At 41.8% G+C, this 24,628-nt stretch overlaps 1 protein-coding gene across 1 annotated transcript in view; it reads right to left on the bottom strand.

Moving 5' to 3' along the window:
* Positions 1-16,607: 16,607 nt before the first annotated feature.
* The window catches only part of ITGA8 (integrin subunit alpha 8), a 189,090-nt gene continuing 181,069 nt past the window's right edge, over positions 16,608-24,628 (bottom strand). Inside the window, exons 29-30 of the mRNA XM_086334201.1 lie at positions 21,661-21,783; positions 16,608-19,430 (exon numbers count right to left, since the gene is read on the bottom strand). Of these exons, the coding sequence (XP_086190327.1) occupies positions 19,344-19,430; positions 21,661-21,783 (210 nt within the window). The 3' untranslated portion in view covers positions 16,608-19,343. The remainder of the gene's footprint in view (positions 19,431-21,660; positions 21,784-24,628) is intronic.

Raw genomic sequence — 24,628 nt, 5'->3', positions numbered from 1 at the left:
CTTGGAGATTTCTTCCTTTATATCAGAGATGAGCATGGGATTCAGACCTGGCCGACTGGACCATTGCATTTGTCTGGTCATCATTATTAGTGAAGGATGGGACTTATCTGAGTCAATTAAAAGGAAAAGAGTTTTTCTGGGACCTCTGGAATAGAGGCATATGGGCTTGAACCCTAGAGATGTGGGGAGCCATCTTATCACCACGGAGAGCCAGAAACTGAAGGCAACATGAGGAGCTCAGAGCCAAGAAATGGAGACAGATTGGATATCCAGGTCAAGCTGCTCCTGACTTTTTCCATTTCCATGAGCCAAGAAATATTTTTTGCATAAGCCAGAATTGGGTTCTGGCTTTAAATTGGGTTTTTCAATTCTGTTAGTGAGTTTTTAGTAAAAAGACATAGCAAAGTGAGAGAAACAAATTCTAAGTCTTTTATGGTTTTTATACATACTTGCATATATTCTCATCATAGAGTGTATGTTCAGCCAGTCTCAACCAGTCCCTTTTTCATTTTTATAAAGATCTGAGCTTTTTTGTTGTTGTTGTTGTTCAGTTGCTAAGTTACATCTGACTCTTTGTGACCCCATGGACCACATGCCAAGCTCCCCTGTCCTTCACAATCTCCCAGAGTTTGCTCAGATGCATGTCCACTGAATTGGTGATGCTATTTAACCATCTCATCCTCTGCTGTCCCCTTCTCCTTTTGCCTTAAATCTTTCCCAGCATCAGGGCCTTTTCCAATGGGTCAGCTCTTTGCATCAGGTGGTCAAAGTATTGGAGTTTCAGCTTCACCATCGGTCCTTCCAATGAATATTCAGGGTTGATTTCCTTTAGAATTGACTGGTTTGACTTAAAGCACCCCTTTTCCAAGCACCACTGAGTGTAGCTCTTTGTAGACAGGTGGTCAGCCTGAATCTGTGTGACCCTTCGTGTCAAGATTGTATCAGGAAGGCAGGACTCTATCATGGAACTTTGCTGTAACAAATCCTCCATCTTTGTGTGTTCCTCATGGTGCTATTGATTAGCATAATTAAACTCTTCATTATTTGAAAACATTATCAGGAGGTCATTTTTAAAGTGCAATACTTTTTAAAAAATGATTTGTCTTCACTAAGTAATTTTGTTTGGTTTTCTTATGGTTCATCCATATTTAACTGATATAGCTCTTAAAAACTCGTGAACATGATCTTATACATTGTTGTTGAGTCACTAAGTCGTGTCCAACTCTGTGAGCCCTTGGTGTTTGAAGGGGCCCTGCTGCTAAAGACCAGCTGCTTGTTACTGCAGGATGTAGACTCAGTTGCTGATCTTCTAGCTTTTCAAGAGGCCATAAATCTTGATATTTTTGTGCAGCTCCAAAACTTTGCATATAGGAATCAAATTACACTGTAAAAAAATACTTTATGGGCTGAATCAATCCCCAACAAGAGAAGTCAAGTCCATAGGCTACACTGTGTCTCCCAGACCACAAGCTCGTCCTTCCTGAATACACTGATTGGTCTCCTGCATCAAGAGATGGCATCGGCTTCAGTTTGATCATCAATCCAATTGTGTTCACTGTGCTGATGTTTTATTTTCACACGCTTTGGGACATTATTAACCGTGACATGCCCAATAAGTACAAAGGTTATGACACTGTTAAAAACACTAGTAATTGCTGAAACCCTGGGTAACCATTGTTGTTGTTCAGTCGTAAGTTGTGTCCGGCTCTTACCCCATGGACTACAGCATGCCAGTCTTCCCTGTCCCTCACCATCTCCCAGAATTCTTCCAAGTTCATGTCCATTAAATCAGTGATGCCATCCAACCATCTCGTCCTCTGCCACCCTCTTCTCCTTTTGCCTTCAATCTTTCCCAGCACCAGTCTTTTCCAATGAGTCAGCTCTTTGTATCTGGTGGCCAAAGCATAGGAGTTTCAGCTTCAGCTTTAGTCTTTCCAGTGAATATTCAGAGTTTATTTCCTTAGGATTGACTGGTTTGATCTCCTTGCTGTCCAAGGGACTCTCAAGAATCTTCTCCAGCACCAATTCAAAAGCATCAGTTATTCAGCATTCAGCCTTCTTTATGGTCCAACTCTCACATCTGTACATGACTACTGGAAAAACCATAGATTTGACTATACAGACCTTTGTCGGCAAAGTGATGTCTTTGATTTTTAATACACTGTCTAGGTTTGTCATATCCTTCCTTCCAAGAAACAAGTGTCTTCTAAATTCATGGCTGCAGTCACCATCTACAGTGATTTTGGAGCCCAAGAAGAGAAAAATCTGTCACTGCTTCCACTTTTCCCCCATTTATTTGCCATGAAGTGATGAGACCAGATGCCATGATCTTGGTTTTTTGAATGTTGAGTTTTAAGCCAGCTTTGTCACTCTCCTCCTTCACCTTCATCAAGAGGCTCTTTAGTTCCTCTTCACTTTCTGCCAGTGGAGTGGTATCATCTGCATATCAGAGATTGTTGATATTTCCCTGGCAGCCTTGATTCCAGCTTGTATCTCATCCAGCCTCGTATTTCACATGATGTCCTCTGGATATAAGTTAAATCAACAGGGTGACAATATACAACCTTGTCATACTTCTGTCCTGATTTTGAACCAGTCAGTTGTTCAATGCAAGGTTCTAACTGTTGCTTCTTGACCCGCATATACATTTCTCAGGAGATGGGTAAGATGGTCTGGTATTCTCATGTCTTAATAATTTCCCACAATTTGTTGTAATCCACACAATCAAACACTTTTGAGTAGTCAATGAAACAGAAGTAGATGTTTTCCTGGAATTCCCATGCTTTTGCTATGATCCAATGAATGTTGGCAGTTTGATCTCTGGTTCCTCTGCCTTTTCTAAACCCAGGCTGTACATCTGGAAGTTCTTGATTCAAGTACTCCTAAAGCCTAACTTGAAGGATTTTGAGCATAACCTTACTAACAAGGGAAGTGAGTGCAATTGTGTACTTTGAACATTCTTTAGCATGGATAATTGTTAGTCAAATCCATTTTACCTACCTCCAATAATCAAGGTCGTTTAAGATTCCTGTGTCCTCCAAGCAGCATGTAGCCTATACAATAAGGTGTTTGCCTGAGGTGTTGTCTAGAAACTTGGAGTCAGCTGCATATCGTTGGAGCTGAGCTGGTTAATACTGATTGGGACCGCTAACCCTCCACCTGGGCCTGTGTGAGCATCCTTTTGTCCTCAGCGGGCTGAAAACTCCACCCTCAGATCATGCTAAGCACCTCCGTTTTTAAAATTCAAGTATAGCTGGTTTACAGTGTTGTGTTGATTTCTGCTGTGCAAGAGATTCAGTCATATGCATATACACATTCTTTTCATATTCTTTTCCATTACAGTTTGTCACAGGGTACAGAATATAGTTCCCTGTGCCATTTAGTAGATTTTGTTGTTTATCCATCTTGTATATAATAGTTTGCATTTACTAATTGCAAACTCCAGTTTTGAACGTGCAGAGCCCCGTAGCTTAGTTACACCTGCACAGAACCACGATGATGACCACACTTTCTCCCAGTCACCTTTCCCCACATTTCCCACACCTCAGACTTCTATGCTGCCTTATCCGAAGGATACCCTGAACCTCTGGTCTTCGCGGAGGTAGACCTAAGACCTGGTCTTTCTTGACTGCCTTATGAACAAACCCTCAGTGCAAACCTTAGCATCTCAGCATTTTGCTCACTGCAAATCTAGCTGAATGAACCTGGTCCAGTAGTGTTTTTTTTTTAATTAATTAATTAATTTTAATTGGAGGATAATTATTTTACAGAGTGAAGTAAGTCAGAAAGACAAATACTGTGTGTGAACACATATAAATGGCATTTAGAAAGATGGTACCAACAATCCTACGTGCAGGGCAGCAAAGGAGACACAGATGTAAAGAACAGACTTTTGGACTCGGTGAGAAGGTGAGGGTGGAATGATTTGAGACAATAGCATTGAAACATATACATTACCACATGTAAAATAGATGACCAGTGTGAGTTCAACACATGAAGCAGAACACCCAAAGCTGGTAATGTTGTCATGGGAGGATGTTAGAGAAAAGACAACACAGGAAATGGGGAGAAAGGGACAAAAATCGCACCTATGTTGTGGGTGAATAATTTGGGAGTAAATATGATTCTGAAGGAGAGAGACTCCTAAACCGTGAAAAGTCTATGATATACAACCTTCAACATTAGCAAAATAAAAAAAGATAAAATAGGAAAAGTTTTGAGTGTTGGCTGTAGGATTCAACCTACAAAATAGTTATCTATTAACCTAAAACTTTCCAGGAGAAGGCTAACAATTTGTTGAACTTAAAGATTATACATAGTAAAAGTCCATTTGTTTTCCTCGAAGCAACCTGGGCAGTAAATTGGATAGTAGATCATGTTTTAGCCCAGTTAACATACTGTTTTATACTCAAGTTGAAACTTTTCCATTTCAAAATGACTTTACATGCCAGAATAATTCTTTATCATTAATCAAACAGTGCAGGTAGACAGATAAGAGAGAAAGAGAAGGGATGACAAGTCCTCTGATGATTCCAGCAAAGATATGGCTATTTGAGGAGCATTAATGCTGGCCACACTCACGGCCATGAGCCACCATCCCTGGATGACCTCAGCTCGGATTATCAGGCTGCTGGTCCCTGAAGTTATTAAAGCGAGAGCAGCACAGGCATCAAAGAGGAACAGACAAAAAGACCAGATGTTTTTGAACCATTTAAAAAAGGCACTCCACAAAATCTTATCAGAAGCTCTAATAGTGTCCAATAGTTAACTGCTCTGCAAGATTTAGTGTCCCCAAGATCTTCCAATTTTAGCTAACAGCATCTTCCTGGTCAATAAATTTAGGGCAAAAAGTTTTAAGAGCATGAATCAGCCGTTGAATTTCCTCTCTGAAAACACCCAGGATTCTTCCTTTCCAAATAAAACCCACACCATCGGAAAACCCACGCATTTTCAAACAGCACAATGGCTGCATGATGGAAGCGGCTATGTTACATAGTCCCAGCTGCTTCTCCAGCCACGGAACTTAACTCTCTCCAGATGTAACCCTTCACTCCTTCTCCCTCCTCATAATTTTTGTCTCGACTAAAACACAACTAAAAGATAATTTTTTTTCCCCTCATGTGACCTCAGAAGCAGGAGACACTGAATTTCAGCTGCAGGGATAGCACGTTTATTGAGTGTAGTTTCTCTTCTGCTCCTTGGATAGATACATAAGAGGGAAAAAGAAGTATTAGGAGGGGAAAAGGAGACTTGAAGTCCTCAAAAACACTAGATCAAAAACACTTGTAATAACTCTTATCACAGGAAAATCTTGGTCAACACAAAACACAAGATGTCATTGTGTCTCTTTGTGGAACGTATCTTATAAATAGACATGTTTATTTGACTGGAGGAGAGTCTGAAGTCCAAAGGAGTTTCTTTTACAATTAACCGAACAACTTCAGTCTTGTAATACTGTTGTTATAGTAACACTTATAGAAACAGTTCTGAAAGAAAGGTCCTCTGAACATAACAACGTTTTAAAGAATGTGCAAGGTTACTTTTATGCTGAAGGTGAAAGTGAAAGTTGCTTAGTCATGTCCAACTCTTTGCGACCCTATTGTCTATACAGTCTTTGGAATTCTCTAGGCCAGAATACTAGAGTGGGTAGCTTTTCCCTTCTCCAGGGGATCTTCCCACGCCAGGTATCAAACCCAGTCTCCCACATTGCAGATGGATTCTTTACCAGCTGACCCACAAGGGAAGCCCAAGAATACTGGAGTGGGTAGCCTATCCCTTCTCCAGTGGATCTTCCTGACCCAGGAATTGAACCGGGGTCTCCTGCATTGCAGGTGGATTCTTTACCAACTGAGCTATCAGGGAACCCCACTTTTATGCTAGCTTCCTTGTTTATAGTCCTATTCATATATATTCCTGATACTTGCCCACACAAATTTCAAAAACAAATGCTCGATACATTTATGTGTGTATGCGTATATTCGTGCATGCTCAGTTGCTTCAGTTGTGTCTGACCTTATGGACTGTAGCCTGCCAGTCTCCTCTGCCCATTGGATTCTCTGGGCAAGAATACTGGAAAGGGTTGTCATGCCCTTCTCTAGGGGATCTTCCCCACCCAGGGACTGAATTTGCATTTCCTGCAGCTCCTGCATTGAGGAAGGATTCTTTTACCACTGAGCCACTGGGGAAGCCTGCGTGTGTGTGTGTGCATGTGTGTGTGTGTGTGTATATATATTATATGTAATACTTCATTATACTTAAGTCATATTGTGTAGCCCGAGAGGTATTTTCCCCTCTTCTGCCTGGAACCCTTCTCTAGTATATATGTATATTATGGAGAATTATCCTAGGATTTTCTCCAGATCTGGCACATAACCAGCAGTGGGGGGAGGGGGTGGGCAGGGAATGAAGAGAATCTTCCCTGCTCTGCCTCCAGGTGACTGCGGCCCCTCCTATCCCAGGGGATTCCTGGCCAGGCCCCCTCCGTGGGACACTGCTCCTTTCTCACAAGCTGTAGTGGGGCTGGGTGTCAGGGCATGTCCTGCCTCTCTTTTGTCGCCCTGCACCTTCATCCTCCAGGGGAACTGCATAGAATCGAGGCTGAGAGCGGACTCTGGTTTCCTGCAAGCTTGTCCTGCTCTCAGATGAGCTACTTACATTATTATATATATATTACTGGCTTGGCCAAAAATTTCCTTTGAGTCTTTCCATAAGATGTTTATGGGAAACGTCTTATGGCAAAATACTGGTCAACCCAGTATTTCTCATGAATCTACAAGTTTGCAGGAGATAAGTTGATTCACACTGGACTTGGGTGGGGGTGGTTCTGGTCCACTCATCCCTCCCCTCCTCCTGGGATGGGGAGGTTAACCGTGGCATGTCCTTCTCATGGGAATGGCTGAGCTAATGGAGAGCAAATCTTATTATGCATGGGGTACTTTTCAGACCTCTGCTACTTGCCCATCTGGTAACATCCCAGGGACCAAGGCATGTCACATGGTGAACTCAGAATCACACAGAGAGAAGGATAGGGGGCCTTAAAGCTATGTGTCAAAGAGCATAGGTAGAGGGCAGAGTGAAGAACTGGGACCATTCGTGCAGTTTGTCATTGAAGGGCAGGTTAAGTGGATTAAGGCAAGTTCCTTATAGAGATTCCTGTTTCCTTCCTCACTCCCTCATCCTCAGTTCTATCCCAACACAAAGCTTTCCTGTTTTAATCTCCATGTTGCCAGTCTCAGCCACCTCACTGGAACCTTTCTCAGTCACTGGTTCAGATCCTGCTCCAGAGCACATTTCTCAAGTCTGAGCATCCACAGTGGAAGAATGCACCTCAGGAGGCTGTGCAGTACCTTCTGGGTCTCCACATGCAGTTCCCTTCCATGTTGTCTACCAGCATTCATTGTAGACTCTCCTCTGTACACACACACACACACACACACACATCCCTTCCTACTCCTAAGGAGAGATACGAATTCTTAAGACAGTGTGATCCAAACACTCAAGGAGGAAGTAAAATACCTTCTGTATCTATTTCTTCTGCAAGAGACGTGGATTTGATCCTTGAATCAGGTAGATCCCCTGGAGGAGGGAATGGCAACCCACTCCAGTGTTCTTGCCTGGAGAATCCCATGGACAGAGGAGCCTGGTGGGCTACAGTACATGGAGCTGCGAGAGTTGGTCATAACAGCACCTAAACCAACACCACCACCAGTCCTTCATTAGCTCTAGTTTCCAAAAGATGAAAACAAAATATCAGATTAGTCTCCCCAGTAGTAAGATTGGTAGATAGCTATCGTTTGAAGCCTTGGGAGAATATTATATGAGGTCACAGTTTTCTGAAATCAAACCAAAAAATCTATTTTTTTGATCTATAAAATTAGTGTCATTTAGGTTTCTAACCAATAGCTTTTTGGTGTGAAGGGGAACACATGTATAATTTTTTTTTAATTAAAATTGAATAAAAAAAAAAAAAGATATACTGTTCTCAAACTCTGAAATCCCTTAGACTTTGCAAGTTAGCTTCAATCTTGGCAAATGACCTAAAGAATGAGCTTCTCTATCAACTTATTCTAATAATTAAAATCAGTTAGTCACTCATTAAAACTAGTCACTAGTCATTAAAACTAGTCACTCAGTTGTGTCTGACTCTTTGTGACCCCATGGACTGCAGCACATCAGGCCTCCCTGACCGTCACCAACTCCTGGAGTTTGCTCAAATTCATGTCCATCAGGTCAGTGGTGCCATCGCCATCTCATCCTCTGTCGTCAAATAGCCCGTATATAACTGTAGGGGTTGAAAAATGTTGAGAATATTTCATCACGTGCATGAATCTAAATAGAATTCAGAAAGTAAAAGGGGACAAAAGTTCTGTGGTTCTGATTCCTGTCTCTCTGTAAACTAGATGAATGATTCTGCTTTGTACTTTTATACTGGAAGCCCTCATATTTTCTGGCTCTGAGAGAATCTGCAAGGGATCACCAAGCTTATGGAAAACTATTTTAACCCCATTTTCTTAAATGGTTCCTTCTCTACATTCAACATGGAATAGAGTAGTTACGTTCAACTTCTTGAAAATGGCAGGTTGTACAGTCCTGGCCTCTAGACTCAGGCAGACCTTGGTTTGAATGTCAGTTCTGCCAACAGCTATGGTGTAAACTATCAAACAACTTACTCTGTTGACCTCAATTCATCTATAAAACAGGGATAATCCTAGAATCTGCTCGCATACAGTGGTGGTGAGGATTAAATGAAAATCGCATGTAAAGCACTTAGCTGAGGACTAACACAGTGAATGCTTTCATACATTTCATTTTTATTATAATTATTTATATTATTCCATCCTCAACCCCTTCTACTTCGTCTTCCTCATAATAATCCTTCAGATAGTTACAGTTAGGTAATATGTACCCAAATCCCGGGTCCCTCAACCATTCCTCACACAGAAAGCTGGAGGCACCTATTCTTGTGGGTTTTCTTTCAGTAATGAAATACAGACAGTGCAGCTGATGCCTGGAGGTTGTCAGCTTGGATAAACTCCTGAAGCTGAGTGGGGTGAAAGGCCACCGGCCAAAAGGAAATATTCAATGTCCTCCATCCGGATCAGAAGTCATCCCACTTGTCAAAGGGTGGGATTCCTGGATAAAGACTGGGAAAGATGATGGTGGGAAGAGCAGATATGGTGGAGAGGAAGAAAGAGAGAAGGCTGACTTTCTGGGCTAAATCTCCCTATTGGCCAAGCCTGTGAGACTGATGTCCACTGTGAACACATCATCCATCTGTGTACTGAGGGGCCTTCTTCTGGGGGGTAAACTCCTTCCTACCAGCAAGTGTGTGGTCCAGGGTAGGCTAGTCACCCTTGTTTTATTTTCTTGGTTCTGCCTTCCATTATGGTAGCTGTTTTTCTCAGCTCTGGGTCACTGCAGATCTAAGCCACACTTTCCCTGTGCTGAGCAATTTGGGGAGCAAACCTTACAGTCCCAAGATAAGGATTTCCTTCAGCTCCCCACTTACTCAGTGACCAGTGGCCTTTAATTTCCAACTGGTGAGGAATTTCCTCTCTCATATCACAAAATGCACATTTATCCATAGACTCCATGAGAATAAGACGGTTATTTCAAGGGAGAAGAAAAGAGAATGAGAATGTGGGTGCTGGTGGGAAGAACTGGAAGAGTAGAGCACATAAGTGACTTATGTAAAAACGCAGTTGTTTGACTTCCCTGAAGGTCCAGTAGTTAAAAGTCCACCTGCCAATCCAGGGGATGTGGGTTCAATCTCTGGTCCGGGAATGAACCCCCGGCAACTAAGCCCATGGATCACAACTTAGAAACCGTCAGAGTTAGAAGCCCGCGCACCGCAACTAGAGAGTAGCCCCCACTCGCTGCAACTAGAGAAAGCCCATGCATAACACTGAAGACTCAGTGCAGCCAAAAATAAGCAAATAGATAAAATTTTTTAAAATGCGGTTGTCTTCATCTTCTAATATGTGTGTAAAGGCAGTAAGTGAGGGAAAGACATCCAAATATTTATGATTTTATTATATACTCAGCAATACCAGTACATTTCCTGAGTGAGGAGAAATCAAAAGACTGATAGAAAGATACTCTCTTTAAATTCCTCAGGCTTACCCTTAATTCAGATGCACTTCATCATCTTGGGTTCACTTGTCAAACTGTTCTACGCAAGAGAAACTTTTGAAGGAGGATGTGATGGTATCCTCCTTTGAAGACATGATGAGGTTCTAACTTGACTCAGAATGTGACCGGGAGAATGTCATTGAAACATGTGAAATGTCATGTATGAAACGAGATGCCAGTCCAGGTTCAGTGCACGATGCTGGATGCTTGGGGCTGGTGCGCTGGGAAGGCCCAGGGGGATGGTATGGGGAGGTTGGGAGGGAGGAGGGTTCAGGATGGGGAGCATGTGATTTTTTTTTAAAAGTAATAAAGAGAATTAAAAAAAAAAAAAAAAAGAATGTGACCGGATTGGAGATAGGGTCTTTACAGAGGTTAGCAAGTTAAATGAGGTCATTAGGTTGGACCCTAATCCAATATGCCTGATGTCCTTATAAGAAGGGGATACATGCACAGCAGGGAAAGGAGAGGGTGGGATGAACTGAGAGTCGCACTGACATATATACACTACCACGTGTAAACAGATAGCTGGTGGGAAGCTGCTGTGTACCTCGGGCAGCTCAGCTCGGTGCTCTGTGATGACCTGGAGGGTGAGATGTGGGGGCAGGGGGGCGTGGTGAGAGGGAGGTAGGCTCAACAGGGAGGGATATATATCTATATATGTATATAGATAGATACGTACATATAGATATCTATATATCTATATGTATATATACACTTAAGGCTGATGCTGTGAAAGTGCTGCACTCAATATGCCAGAAAATTTGGAAAACTCAGCAGAGGCCACAGGACTGGAAAAGGTCCGTTTTCATTCCAATCCCAAAGAAAGGCAATGCCAAAGAATGCTCAAACTACTGCACAGTTGCACTCATCTCACACGCTAGTAAAGTAATGCTCAAAATTCTCCAAGCCAGGCTTCAGCAATATGTGAACCGTGAACTTCCTGATGTTCAAGCTGGTTTTAGAAAAGGCAGAGGAACCAGAGATCAAATTGCCAACATCCGCTGGATCATAGAAAAAGCAAGAGAGTTCCAGAAAAACATCTATTTCTGCTTTATTGACTATGCCAAAGCCTTTGACTGTGTGGATCACAATAAACTGTGGAAAATTCTTCAAGAGATGGGAATACCAGACCACCTGATCTGCCTCTTGAGAAATTTGTATGCAGGTCAGGAAGCAACAGTTAGCACTGGACATGGAACAGCAGACTGGTTCCAAATAGGAAAAGGAGTTCGTCAAGGCTGTATATTGTCACCCTGTTTATTTAACTTATATGCAGAGTACATCATGAGAAACGCTGGACTGGAAGAAACACAAGTTGGAATCAAGATTGCCGGGAGAAATATCAATAACCTCAGATATGCAGATGACACCACCCTTATGACAGAAAGTGAAGAGGATCTCAAAAGCCTCTTGATTAAAGTGAAAATGGAGAGTGAAAAAGTTGGCTTAAAGCTCAACATTCAGAAAACGAAGATCATGGCATCCGGTCCCATCACTTCATGGGAAATAGATGGGGAAACAGTGGAAACAGTATCAGAGTTTATTTTTCTGGGCTCCAAAATCACTACAGATGGTGACTGCAGCCATGAAATTAAAAGACGCTTAATCCTTGGAAGGAAAGTTATGACCAACCTAGATAGCATATTCAAAAGCAGAGACATTACTTTGCTAACAAAGGTTCGTCTAGTCAAGGCTATGGTTTTTACTGTGGTCATGTATGGATGTGAGAGTTGGACTGTGAAGAAGGCTGAGAGCCAAAGAATTGATGTTTTTGAACTGTGGTGTTGGAGAAGACTCTTGAGAGTCCCTTGGACTGCAAGGAGATCCAACCAGTCCATTCTGAAGGAGATCAGCCCTGGGATTTCTTTGGAAGGAATGATGCTAAAGCTGAAACTCCAGTACTTTGGCCACCTCATGCGAAGAGTTGACTCATTGGAAAAGACTCATGCTGGGAGGGATTGGGGGCAGGAGGAGAAGGGGACGACAGAGGATGAGACGGCTGGATGGCATCACTGACTCGATGGACGTGAGTCTGAGTGAACTCCGGGAGTTGGTGATGGACAGGGAGGCCTGGCGTGCTGTGATTCATGGGGTCGCAAAGAGTCGGACACGACTGAGCAACTGATCTGATCTGAAGGCTGATTCACATTGTTGTACAGAAGAAAGTAACACAACATTGTAAAGCAAGTATCCTCCAATTTAAAATAAATAAAATAAAAACATATGCATAAAAAAGAATGCCAACTCAGTAGTTGTGCTGTGTGGGCTTATTTGCCCCAAGACATGTGGGATCTTAGGGATTGAACCTGCATCCCCTGCATTGGAAGGTGACTTCTTAACCACTGAACCACCAGAGAAGTCCCTAAACTCATTTTGGAGCTAAGAAAAATCCAAAGGCTGCCCTCCTAGTGATGCTTAGATAGGGCAAATAAAACTAATTTTTATAAAGAAGAAAAAAAAGCATATCAAACTGGTACAGAATACTTGCCTTTATGATGTCTGCATTCTAGCTGGGGGAACATAAAATGTAATAGTGTTCACTATTTTCAAGAAGCATAAGAATCAGTTTTTTCATTAGATCAAAACATGAAAACAAGAAAAAAGTAGAGGGACACATGGACACAGATGCAGAGGGAAGATGACGCAAGACAGGCAGGAAGGGAGAAGGAATATCAAGTGAGGAGGGAGGAGTGGAGTGATGTCTTCACAAGCCAAGGAGTGCTTGAAATTAGCAGAAGCTACAGGAGAAGCATGAAAGCAATCCCTTCCCTGTCCCCTTAGGAGGGAGCATGGCCCTGCTGACAGCCTGGCTTGGACTTCTGAACTGGAGAACTCTGTGACAACAAATTTCTATTGCTTTTAATCCACCCAGTGTATGGCACTTTATAATTGCAGCCCTAGGAAACTAAGAGGAGACCTATATATTTTCAAAAATTAAAAATTCTTATAGAAATAAAAGGGCTTCCAGGTGGCTCAGTGGGGAAGATAAACCCTGGAGGAGGGCATAGCAATCCACTCCACTATTCTTGCTGGGAAAATCCCATGGACAGAGGGGCTTGGTGGGCTGAGCCAGGAGTCAGACATGACTGACTAAAGTGACTACGCACACAGAAATAAAAATTGTTAAACTTGCTCGTATCCTAAAGTTGACTCAGTGAATGAACGCTGTAATCTAAAAACTGAAAACCAGGAAGGTCCATTGTTACTGCTTAAGAAAACATCCGGCCTAAAAGTTAGACAGCAGGACAACCTGCTGAAGACTTGGTTGTTCCTGCAAAATAGTACACAGTCGAAATGAGCAGCAGTGCGGAGATATCAAGAACATTCCTACTGTGTCATGTGGTGGCACATATAGAAGTTAAAGTCAAGACTTTTTAGTGTCAAGAGGTACTAGTATCAGGTTACATTTCCATGTGGATTTTGGCCAACAACCCTAAATAACAGAGAGCTTATAAACAATTCCAAAAGGCAGAGTGTCAGGCAGATGGTATTTGTGGGGTGCATTGAAGGGGAGAGCTTAACATGACAATCAGAATTATGCCACGTGTACTCTGGCCATTCTCAACTTGCCATTGACTTAAGCATCACGAGGAGGGCAGCCTTTGGATTTTACTTAGCTCCAAAATGAGTTTAGGGACTTCTCTGGTGGTTCAGTGGTTAAGAAGTTGCCTTCCAATGCAGGGGGTGCAGGTTCAATCCCTGGTCAGAGAACTAAGATCCCACATGTCTCGGGGCAAATAAGCCCACACATCACAACTACTGAGTCAGCATACCACAGCAAAGACCCAGAACAGCCAAAAAAAAAAAAAAAAAATCCAGAATTCTTTAAAAACATGTTTAAAAGCAATCAACCTTTTAGTGTCAACAGAGTTCTGAAGGAGAAAACCTGCTATACACGTGGAAAAGAACATTAGATTCTAGAGAGGTGCTGTCTTGGCATTCATGGATAGCAACAGAAAGTTTTCATGTTTGGGCTCTTCCTGAGGTCACCAGGGTGCTGTCTAATAGAAGTAATCTAGGAGTAGGGTGCAACTTTCACAGAGGAAGTGTGCAACTCCAGAGGGACTTCTACTTTGTCTCAGAATTCTACAAGGAGTGATCCTGATCTTATTTTGCCCACTGTAGGTACCCAAATGTCAACTCAGCCTTTAGAAAGTATTGATGCAGCTCAGTGTCTACATATAAAATGCTATCAACAGAATTTGGTGCGAAGACTGAGCTCCAGCTGCATACATCCAATTACAAAGCACTTGACTATTCTATAAGACATGGTAAGAGTTCTTTTATTTACCCACTATGAGCATGCACAGGCTGTAACAGGTGGGCTCGCCCATTATAGGTCATTCTGAGTGTGCGCCAGGAGGTCTTGCCCCTCTCAGATAGTTTCTACTAGCAAGATGCATTGATCTTCAGCACCAATGTTCCTAAATCTTAGATTTGGTTTTGTGACTTCTTACCTTGGACACATAAGTGCCTCTGGACCATTCTGAGCTTTTCAATATGTGTAGGCTTTAAAGTGTGAGTAATATATAGTGTGAAGTGAAGGGTTCATCTTACTTCTTTTTTTTGGTGATAAGAAAAGCATCCAGGCACTGGGATTTGTTTCACTGGAATTCATGAATACCAACCAGAGAAGTGGCAAGTATTTAAATATATAACCAATAAATCGGTCTATATTGAATATTCAATAATATTAGAAATCAAAATTAAGTGTATACATTAAATGTACTGAATTTGACAGAGGACAAGATGGTTGGATGGCATCATTGACTCAATGGACATAAGTTTGAGCAAACTTCAGGAGATGGTGAAGGACAGAGAAGCCTGATGTGCTGTAGTCCATGGAATTGCAAAGAGTTGGACATGACAAGTGACTGATCAACAATACTGCTGCTGCTAAGTTGCTTCAGTCGTGTCCGACTCTGTGCGACCCCATAGACGGCAGCCCACCAGGCTTCCCTGTCCCTGGGATTCTCCAGGCAAGAACACTGGAGTGGGTTGCCATTTCCTTCTCCAATGCATGAAAGAGAAAAGTGAAAGTGAAGTCGCTCAGTCCTGTCCGACTCTTCGTGACCCCATGGACTGCAGCCTACCAGGCTCCTCCATCCATGGGATTTTCCAGGCAAGAGTCCTGGAGTGGGGTGCCATCGCCTTCTCCACAACAATAACTAGTGAAACACAAATTAAAGTAATACTTGAAAATCATTACCAAAATATTTTAGGATACTGACAGAGTTGTGAAGGAAGTGGTGTATTTAATGCAAATTGATCTAGTCCTCTTAAGAAACAATATATTATCAAGAAGTACAAAAATCTTCATCTACTTTAACCAAACTACCTTACTCTTGTGAAGTTCATTTATTGAAATAACCGAAAACAAGCCTCATGTATGAAAGTATTCAATTTCATGCTATTCTTAATAAATGAATTTATGAAGAAATATTTCCAATAAGAAGTATTGTTAAATAAATGATGATCTGCTAATTGGATGAAACACTGGGTAACTATTATAACAACATCATATGAACACTACAAATAGGATATAAAAAGGCGTGTACCTCCAGTCTTTGTAATAGGAGCAAAGATTACAAAAGCACATATCACGATTATTACTGTGCACATATATTCATTCATTCACTTTGGAATGGTTTTCGAGCACTGACTATGTAACAGATGGTGGTGCTTAATGTAGGGAATACAAAGGTGAAAAGATATTCCTGCTTGCACAGAGGATTGGCCCAGCTGGAAAATAGTCATGAGAACAACTGGAAAAGTGTCGTAATTCACAAAATGCCATTGGAGACTAGGAGCAGCTTTTGAATTGGTCAATGACCCAAAGGAAGGCTTCATTAAAACATGAAGTTTTCATATGGACACGATTTGGAAGACAATGTAGGGGCTTTCCTGGTGGTCCAGTGGTTAAGAATTTGCCTTGCAATGCAGGGGACTTGGGTTTGATCCCTGGCTGGGGAACTAAGATCCCACATGCCACAGAACAACTAATTCCGTGTGTCGCAACCATTGAGCCTACGTGTTCTAGATTACATGCCACACCTAGAGAGTCCTGACTGATGTGACAAAGATCCTGCAAGCTGCAAAAGACTCAACACAGCCAAACAAGTAAATAAAAATTTTAAAAAGGAAAGGAAATGTAAAGGAAAAGATACCAATTATATGAAAGTGTAGGTATCAGAAATGACTCACATTTTTAAACATATGTATTGAGATTTAATTCCCATAAAACTCAACCATTTAATGCATACAGTCCAGTCCTTCTTAGTGTATTCATGCAAACATCACCACGATCTAAATTTAGAACATGTTCACTATTCCAAAAAGTGTCATGTCCTTGCTCTTTCAAATTTCTTTCAATGTTAAATGTTTTTATGGTAAAGAAGTGTGAAGACCCAAACCTTTGATGTCTGCCATCATGGGAAAGTTTTACATTGCTTGCAAAAAACCCCACAAATATGTCATCAGGTCTTTAGTTTTTAATTTTATTAGTGACAAGGTAAATAGGTACATGAAAATCTTCACAGATTCTACACATATATTTAAATAAAACAAGAAAAGGGCTGAGTTCAAAGAAGTGGGGTTTCAGTGGGCAATTGGTCCATGTTGCTTATTTAGTGTATAAAAATCTCCAAGTTTATAAAACTTGATTTGTCCATTTTTTCCCATGTACTGAAAATCAGCTGAAAGTATTTCAAAAGATATATCTGAAATATATAGATAGATTCTAAGAGAAGCAACAGCATATTATAAATGATGAAAGTGATTGGCTTTATATGATGAGAAGCAGATTTGCTCAGTGCATTTTTAGAATATTTTCCATGTGGAGGGGCACTCAAGAACTGAGGCGTGGAGGGTTCACCTGACCTCAGTGTGTATTGATGGCCCTCTGCAAACTGCCTATAGATAGCAGTGCCTGTCCTTCTAGATGGGGATCACTTTGGGCTGAGACTGTGAGGATGCTGTAGTTTGCCTTTGAAGTCCTCACACCTTGCTCTCTTCTGGATCCCAGCCTTGCTCCTGGCATCTCGAGCTTCCTCCAGGTGTCTGTATGACCTGGCTTTGACGGTCCTAGCCCTAAGAGTTCCGAGTTCTTTTATGAAGGTTAGCTTGAAAGACAACAGGTGTGTTTTCTCAGGGCTCTTTTGTGACCCCAAACCTTGAGGAGCTATTCTCTCTTGGCCAAAAGTCAGGCATGATGACAAGAGTTGGGGTGTCACTTTGGAGGTAGAGACTCCTCCTTCCACTCATCTCAGAGACAGCCACTGCCTGTAGAACCACTTCCACCCAGACAACGACCACCTAAGACCCCCTGAGGCTGACATGAGACCCTCAAACTCTTTGAAACATGTGCAGTTCTCACCCCCAAGTCAGCCACACACGCTGGGAGCCAGACTTCAGTTCCTGACAGCCTTGAAACTGCTACCATGACAGGATTCAATTCACGAGCAGGCAGAGTATGAATTGTTCAGTGTATTCGCCCATGTGCCTTTGATTTGGTTTCCAAAGAAATTCTGCAGCTGGAGCCAGATGGATCGTGTCCAGATTAAGGCATGACCAAAAATTTAGTGTCTGTGAGTTTGGCTCATCTTTCAAATCAAGTGTGATTGTTGAAAGTGGGGCATAAATTTTCCAACTGCTTTGTAAACTGAAGGATTGGGGTCTACTGGTTTTATCATACTTAGTACTCAGGATATTAATTTAAAAAATAACTAATGCCAGTGTAAACATGCTTTTTGATACATAGGTCTATAAAATATTGCACATAAATATAAAATTTGTTCAGCACTTCTTCATAATAATTTTTCATTATCATAAAAAGGATACAAAGTTGTGCAGACTATATAAATTTGGCTGTTCTATTTTACTTAAAATGATACTGTTACATATGATTATGGATTATTTACAAGAGTTTTAAACATCAAGTTTATGTGATGGTTAAATTCAAGATGATGGGAAAATAGCTTAAGTAAAAATTATTTTCCAAAGTCATGTACTATAACGATTAGCAGGAAAAATGAAAAGTAAAGTTGGAACAGGCAGTTCTAAATAAAATCCATAGGAATCTGTTTTCTAGGTTCATCACACATATGCCTAACTTTATGCTTCTTCCTATTTATGTTTAACGTGTCTTTTCTGTGAATGTAAGTTTGACGTATAGTAAAAAGGTATTTAATCCCAAATTAAAATATTGCTATTGCCTCACAGATATTAAAAATAATATGCCTGCCCAAATTATTGAATTGCTTTTTTGTGAATGGACTCTAGAAATTTTACCATTATTTTTAAGTACCACTCAGGATTGAGAGTCCCTTGAAATTTGCATATTGCTAATTAAGTTAATGGAAAGATGATTTTTTTTTTTGTAAAAGTAGATATCAATGCAACTTTTTGCAAGGCTAAATTAAGCAGATGTGAGTCCCTGAAAGCATGAATAAAAGTAATTTCATGTAGAAGTCATGAAAGTGAAACAGTCTTCTAATACCAATTCACTTTTCCTTAACCCTATCTAAATCCTAAGTCCTGTTAAGTTATGTATTCTGCACAAAACAGACATCTTGGAGGGAAATTTGGTGAGTGATTTAAAAAACCAGCGAACCAAATCTTTAATTTCCAGATCCTCTAGAGTGTCAGCCTAGAGTCATGGAAAATAAATAAATAAATCGTTATCCTCGCTCACAAAGATGATCTCTGCCATTTCCAAGGTCCTTTCACAGTCCCAACAGCATAGGCTGGTCTCCCTGAGCTGTAATGTCACTAGAAATGTGTCTTTTCCAGAGGGAGGTGTCAAATATTCCATTGTATACAGTAGTGTTGGAAGGTTTGGTCCAAGTTCACCTTCTAAAGTCCATCCTAACTCAGACACTGCATTTTTCGAGACTTCAGATGGATTTACCTGGAAAGCAACCTCACATTCCCATACCCATTTCAAAGTGTCTGCCAAACACAGAAGGACTCAAGCCAAAGACATCTTCCACGGCTGCCCAGCGTTTCTGCAGTGTTGAGGAGGCTTCCTTTCCCCACAGGATCACCAGGATCCATGGAAACTTCTCCAGAGTACAGTGTAGATGAGGTGATGACATGGCCCTCCCGTCTGAGGACACTGGCAGGCGCAGGACAACCTGGGTTGAACCCTCATGATCCTTCTTTGCTTTGAACTGGAGTAGTATTGAGGTTGTTTTTGTCTTTGGCTTTCCTTTTCATGCCTCAGGGGTTTTCTCATTGGTCAGCTGTTCCCGGTCATTCATATCGTCCTGGGGTGGTCTTGCTCGGTCAAAGAATCCGCACTAGGGGAGACAGAAATGGGCCAGCCAGTCAGGTCATCCTGAGAATTCATGAAACCCCTCATTCTAAGAGTGTTCTCTTTGTCAGGACTTCCCTGGTGGTCCAGTGGTAAGACTTCACCTTCCAGTGCAAGGGGTGCGGGTTTGATCCCTGGTCAGGGAGCTGGGATTCCACATGCCTCACGGCCAGAAAAAACAAAACATAAAACAGGCAACATTGTAACAAATTCAATAAAGATTTTTAAAATGGTCCACATAAAATATCTTAAAAAAATAACTTTCCTCCTTTTATATGTTGTCTAAGGAATCTGGTGCTCTGAGACTATAATCTGCCCAATTCTCCAGATTAGGAGGTGAGAGCAGTGTGTTGTTTACCTGCACAGAGGAATTCATTGCCTATGCAGAGTGTCCACGTTCTTCCTTCCCTGCCTGTGGGGGTGGGAGAATGTTCTTTCTCTTTGAAAGATTTTTTTTTTTTGATGTAGACCATTTTTTAAAGTCTTTTTTGAATTTATTACAACATTGTTTCTGTCTTATATTTTGGTTTTCTGGCTTCAAGGTATGTGAGATCTTAGCTCCCCAATCAGTGTTCCAGGCTGCACCCCCTGCATTGAAAGGCGAAGTCTTAACCACTAGACCACCAGGGAAGTCCCAAGAATGTTCATTGTGTATAAACCACTTACGGACCTTGTATATTTTTCTGGGCTTACAGCAACCTGGCCCATGGATTTTTTTTCTCTGCTTTTCTGCATGTTTCTGGAGCCGGCAGCAATGTGAATTCCTGACCGGGGAAGCAGATTCCTAAAGCGTACTATGGGCTACCTGAGATGGACTAAAGGAAGAGGTGGAGAGATGCTTGTCTCTCTCTCTGCACTTGGTGGAATATCTAGTACATGGAGGACAATTAGATGGGTCCTTTATTTCCATCTCAACAGCTTTGTGAGCTGTCTCAACTTTCCAGAGATCAATCAGCAATTCGGGGAAGAAGTGATTCTTGAATCTTTACTCTCCTGAGTTTCAAATGAGGATTTGGTTTTGGAGAGTACAACTTTCCTTAGAAACCTAGAATTTTAATTCTTATTGTTTCTTAGGTTGGAAGCCCAATTCATTAGCTTTCACTTATAGCCATTGAGTCATCTTTCTCTCATAGGACTAGTGCATTTCTCTATCAATTGCTACATACCACTGCATCATTTATGGATATAAAGTTACTATGAATAATATACCAACACAGAAGTCTATTTCTAAAGGTAGACCATGCATTAGACCTGTGTGGGCTCAGGATGGCACAAAACTGCTGATGAAGATCAGAAAAGCCATTACTTAACTCAAAGGTTTTCTCAGTTTGTTAAGTATGTCTCATGTTGTTTCAAAATAAAAATACATTATGATTTTGGAGAATGACAACAATAGCACTAAACTAAGATGTAAACTCCGGGAGTTGGTGATGGACAGGGAGGCCTGGTGTGCTACAGTCCATGGGATCGCAAAGAGTCGGACACGACCGAGCAACTGAACTGAACTGAACTGAAGATGTGACTGGATTAATTGCTCTTATGATCATGCCATTGTGACATTGTTTCTATTTTGGAATGGAAAGCTCTGTGAAACTTGGCAGTCCTGTTGGTTTGGGGGCCAGAGATTAATTCCCATTGCAGACTTTCAGCAGAAACTTCAGCAAAACACATGAAAGAGGAAGTTAAGGCTTCCTAATGGAGATGGACGAGTTGGCAAGATAAAAAAAAAAAAATCCAAGAATATTAGAACATGCATAATCTATGTGGTGTCATTGAAAGCCCATGTATCAACTAATTACTATATTAATTGCATCTGTGTAGTGCTTACAAAACTCTCAAGTATTGCTGATAGGATTGTGTCAACAAAAAGCTTAAGATCCTGATTAATTAAACAAGAAAGAGAAGTCTTCATCATAACATGATCACTCTAAGCATATTGGAAAGAAGATCATAGGTCTTTGTTAATAAATTCTAACTCTATATTTATTTATAAGAAATTGCAAGATAAAAGCAGCATTAAACACCCTCAATTGTCAGTTACACAAGCATATTAAGTTTGCCAAAGCAAACAAGACCCAGCTTTCCCTTCAGGTCCCTGTGTTGGAAATTCCCAGATCATGCCTCTAGCTTTGGCTCTTTGAAATCCTAGGTATATCCTTTCAAATTCTCCCAGTGGCCTCTCTACTCAAAAAGGAAAAGAAAGCAAATACACTTACCTTCCATAAAGCCAAGGTTAAAATGGCCAGAACCAATAATCCAAGAAGTATTGCTAGTATTATTACCCATAATGGAATTGAGAAGGAAACATTTGGGGTGGCCCAAATAACCGATGTTTTAATCTGGAATGGAAAATAAAGAAAATGAGCTCAAATTTAAAATCTATTCAGTGAAATAAAGCAGTTCAGTTCAGTTCAGTTGCTCAGTCATATCTGACACTTTACGATCCCATGAACCACAGCATGCCAGGCCTCCCTGTCCATCACCAACTCTCAGAGTCCACCCAAACCCATGTCCATCGAGTCGGTGATGCCATCCAACCATCTCATGCTCTGTTGTCCCCTTCTCCTCCTGCCCTCAATCTTTCCCAGCATCAGGGTCTTTTCAAATGAGTCAGCTCTTCACATCAGGTGGCCAAAGTATTGGAGTTTCGGCTAGTATAATAAATACTAGTGTATATATAATATAGTATAATAAAAAATAAAGCAGTAACTACCAAAGAGTACTTTAGCTGAAGTCACCCTGGGGGAAGATTTGAGAGTTTACAGCACTTGAACTTGGAATCTCAACCATTAATACATTCTCAGGCTTCTCAAGTTGGATGCAAGTCCAACTACAGACACTTGGTGGGTGTTTGGTTTACACCAACCCAGAAAGCCTAGAATAGAACTGAGGTGGAGCACGAAGCAACAAGGTGGAAAGGAATGACCTTGAATTGGGACGGACCTTTTTATGGCAAAGTAAACCCAACAAAAAGCCAAGTCCATTCACACATGTTTCTCCACAGAACTAAGCTCACCTCACTGAGAAGTGAACTTGCAAACAACCTGCTGGATATGCAAGTTGGTAGACATCACCTAAGTCCCCATTTTACAGATGAGAAAATTGAGTCCCAGGGGGCTAAGTGATCCACAGATCTAATCAGTGTCACCACCTCTTTAGCCCTAGGCTCTGTCTCTGCGCTCTATCAACAAAGAGCCCATTGTTGCTCTACTAATACAGTCACGTAAGACCAACCATCTCCCATTTCATGAAAGTAACTGTAGTCATTGATGTGAGAATTAATTGTCTCAATGTGCTGGTGCTGCTTTCGGTCTTAAATTCCATTTTCAGTTGCTGTTGGACCTCACTGAGTGCCCCACTGTTGCAAGGAAACTTGGAGGAGAAAAGAGACCTTTCGAGCAGGACTGCACGTTCTGTATGTGTGAACCACCGCTGCCTCCCATGTAGGCAGGAGAAGCTCTCCCATCACATGCAGGCACAGGCTCTGGAGACACCCAAACAAAAAAACAAAACAAGCAGAGACCCAGCCCTGCCGCTCACACCCTCTGTCAAAGAAAAGAGAAGGAAAAATATTCTTGGATCTAAAATGTTATTCACCAAAGCAGGCTTATCTGGTTTTAGAGAGAAGTGAGCATCACCCTTACTTCTGGGGTTTCCCAGTGGCTCAGTGGGTAAAGAATCTGCCTTTAATGCATTAGATGCAGGAGATGCTGGTTCAATCCCTGGGTTGGGAAGATCTCTGGAGGAGGGCACGGCAACTCACTCCAGTATTGTTGCCTGGGAAATCCCACGGACAGAGGAGCCTGACGGGCTATGGTCCATAGGGCTGCAAAGAGTTAGACACGACTGAAGAGACTGAGCATGCACACATGCAAGATCACCTCGGTTAAGCTGGTCCACATGTTCCTTGTTTTAACTGTGCTGGTTGAAAGAATCCTGAGCCCATCCTGACTCCCATACAGAAACTCTGGGCCACGCTTCTCTAACCCACCAGGAGTTGAGGGTGAACTCAGGGTGGCTTGGTGGCTCTGGTGTTCCCCTGGCTGGAAACCTTGGTGCTTTCATAGCCTGTGTCCTAGTGCTGGGTCCTGCCTCTGCTCACATCTTTCCCTCTGCCTTCTTAACTAGATCTGAGCATCCTGCCTGTGCTGTTCTTAACCTGCCAAGGTTTTTATAACTCCTTCATTTTATTCTACGTTCCCTGTGCAGCAGACATCCTGATGACTTAATTCACTTGATCCTCCAGCCCCAAATATCACTTATATCCAGGCTACACAATGACATTGATGTTAGTGAAGCTGTTAGTGGTTCCACGTGGTCAGGAATGCCAGGGACCTGACCGATGCTTTCAGTGAGAGAAAGGCTGGTATAACTACTTGCCCTTTTACCTTCCTCCTTGCTTCCCTCGCTGGCACTGCCCTTATTCGTCCAACGTATCGAGAAGAAGTGCAGCATTCCATGACCACGATGGGGTCACACTCTCTGTACTTGCCACAGTTTAAAAACAGAACACATGGTACATACACTGATGAAACGCACTGGAAAGACTCCAAGCATTATCATGCCAGTTGGATTCCGCCGCCTGAAGTGATCCTCTGCACAATATGGCTACACGAGTCAGTGGAGGGCGAGATCACTTCTGGATCATTTCTCTTCACATCTCTCTCCTTTGGTGAATTACACTGGATCACGTGTGAAATCAGTGCTCAATCCTGCATCTTACAGTGCTCAGAGAAAGAGCATGAAGTGATCATTTAAAATGACCCAAGGGACTTCCCTGGTGGTCCAGTGGCTAGGACTTTGTGCCCCCAATGTAGGGGGCCTGGGTTTGATCCCTGGTCAGGGAACTAGCTCCCACATGCTGCAACTAAGAGCTCTCATGCTGCAACGAAGGCTCGGCACAGCCAAATAAATAAAAATAAAATGACCCTAATGTTACTGGAAGCAGACCAGTACAGTTTTAATAATGAGAATTTCAGAATTTTGGAACTATCAAGGGTAGTAGTGGTCGCGCACTCATAAGCCAGATACAATGACCTAGAAAAGAGAAAATATGAAGCCACGGGCAATTCTGAGGTTTCTTGTATCTGTTTCTTCCCCTTAAGCTCTAAGTTCACTGAAGAAACAACGTAGTTTTGGTCTGTATTTTGTGCATGTGTTAGAGGCCACCAAAATTGACTAATA

This window comes from Bos grunniens, chromosome 13, assembly GCF_055505025.1.
Source record: "Bos grunniens cultivar Pamir isolate PY7600 chromosome 13, Bosgru_T2T1.0, whole genome shotgun sequence".
NCBI lineage: Eukaryota > Metazoa > Chordata > Mammalia > Artiodactyla > Bovidae > Bos > Bos grunniens.
The sequence above is the reverse complement of the archived record's forward strand: the minus strand, read 5'-3'. Positions and strand labels throughout refer to the sequence as shown.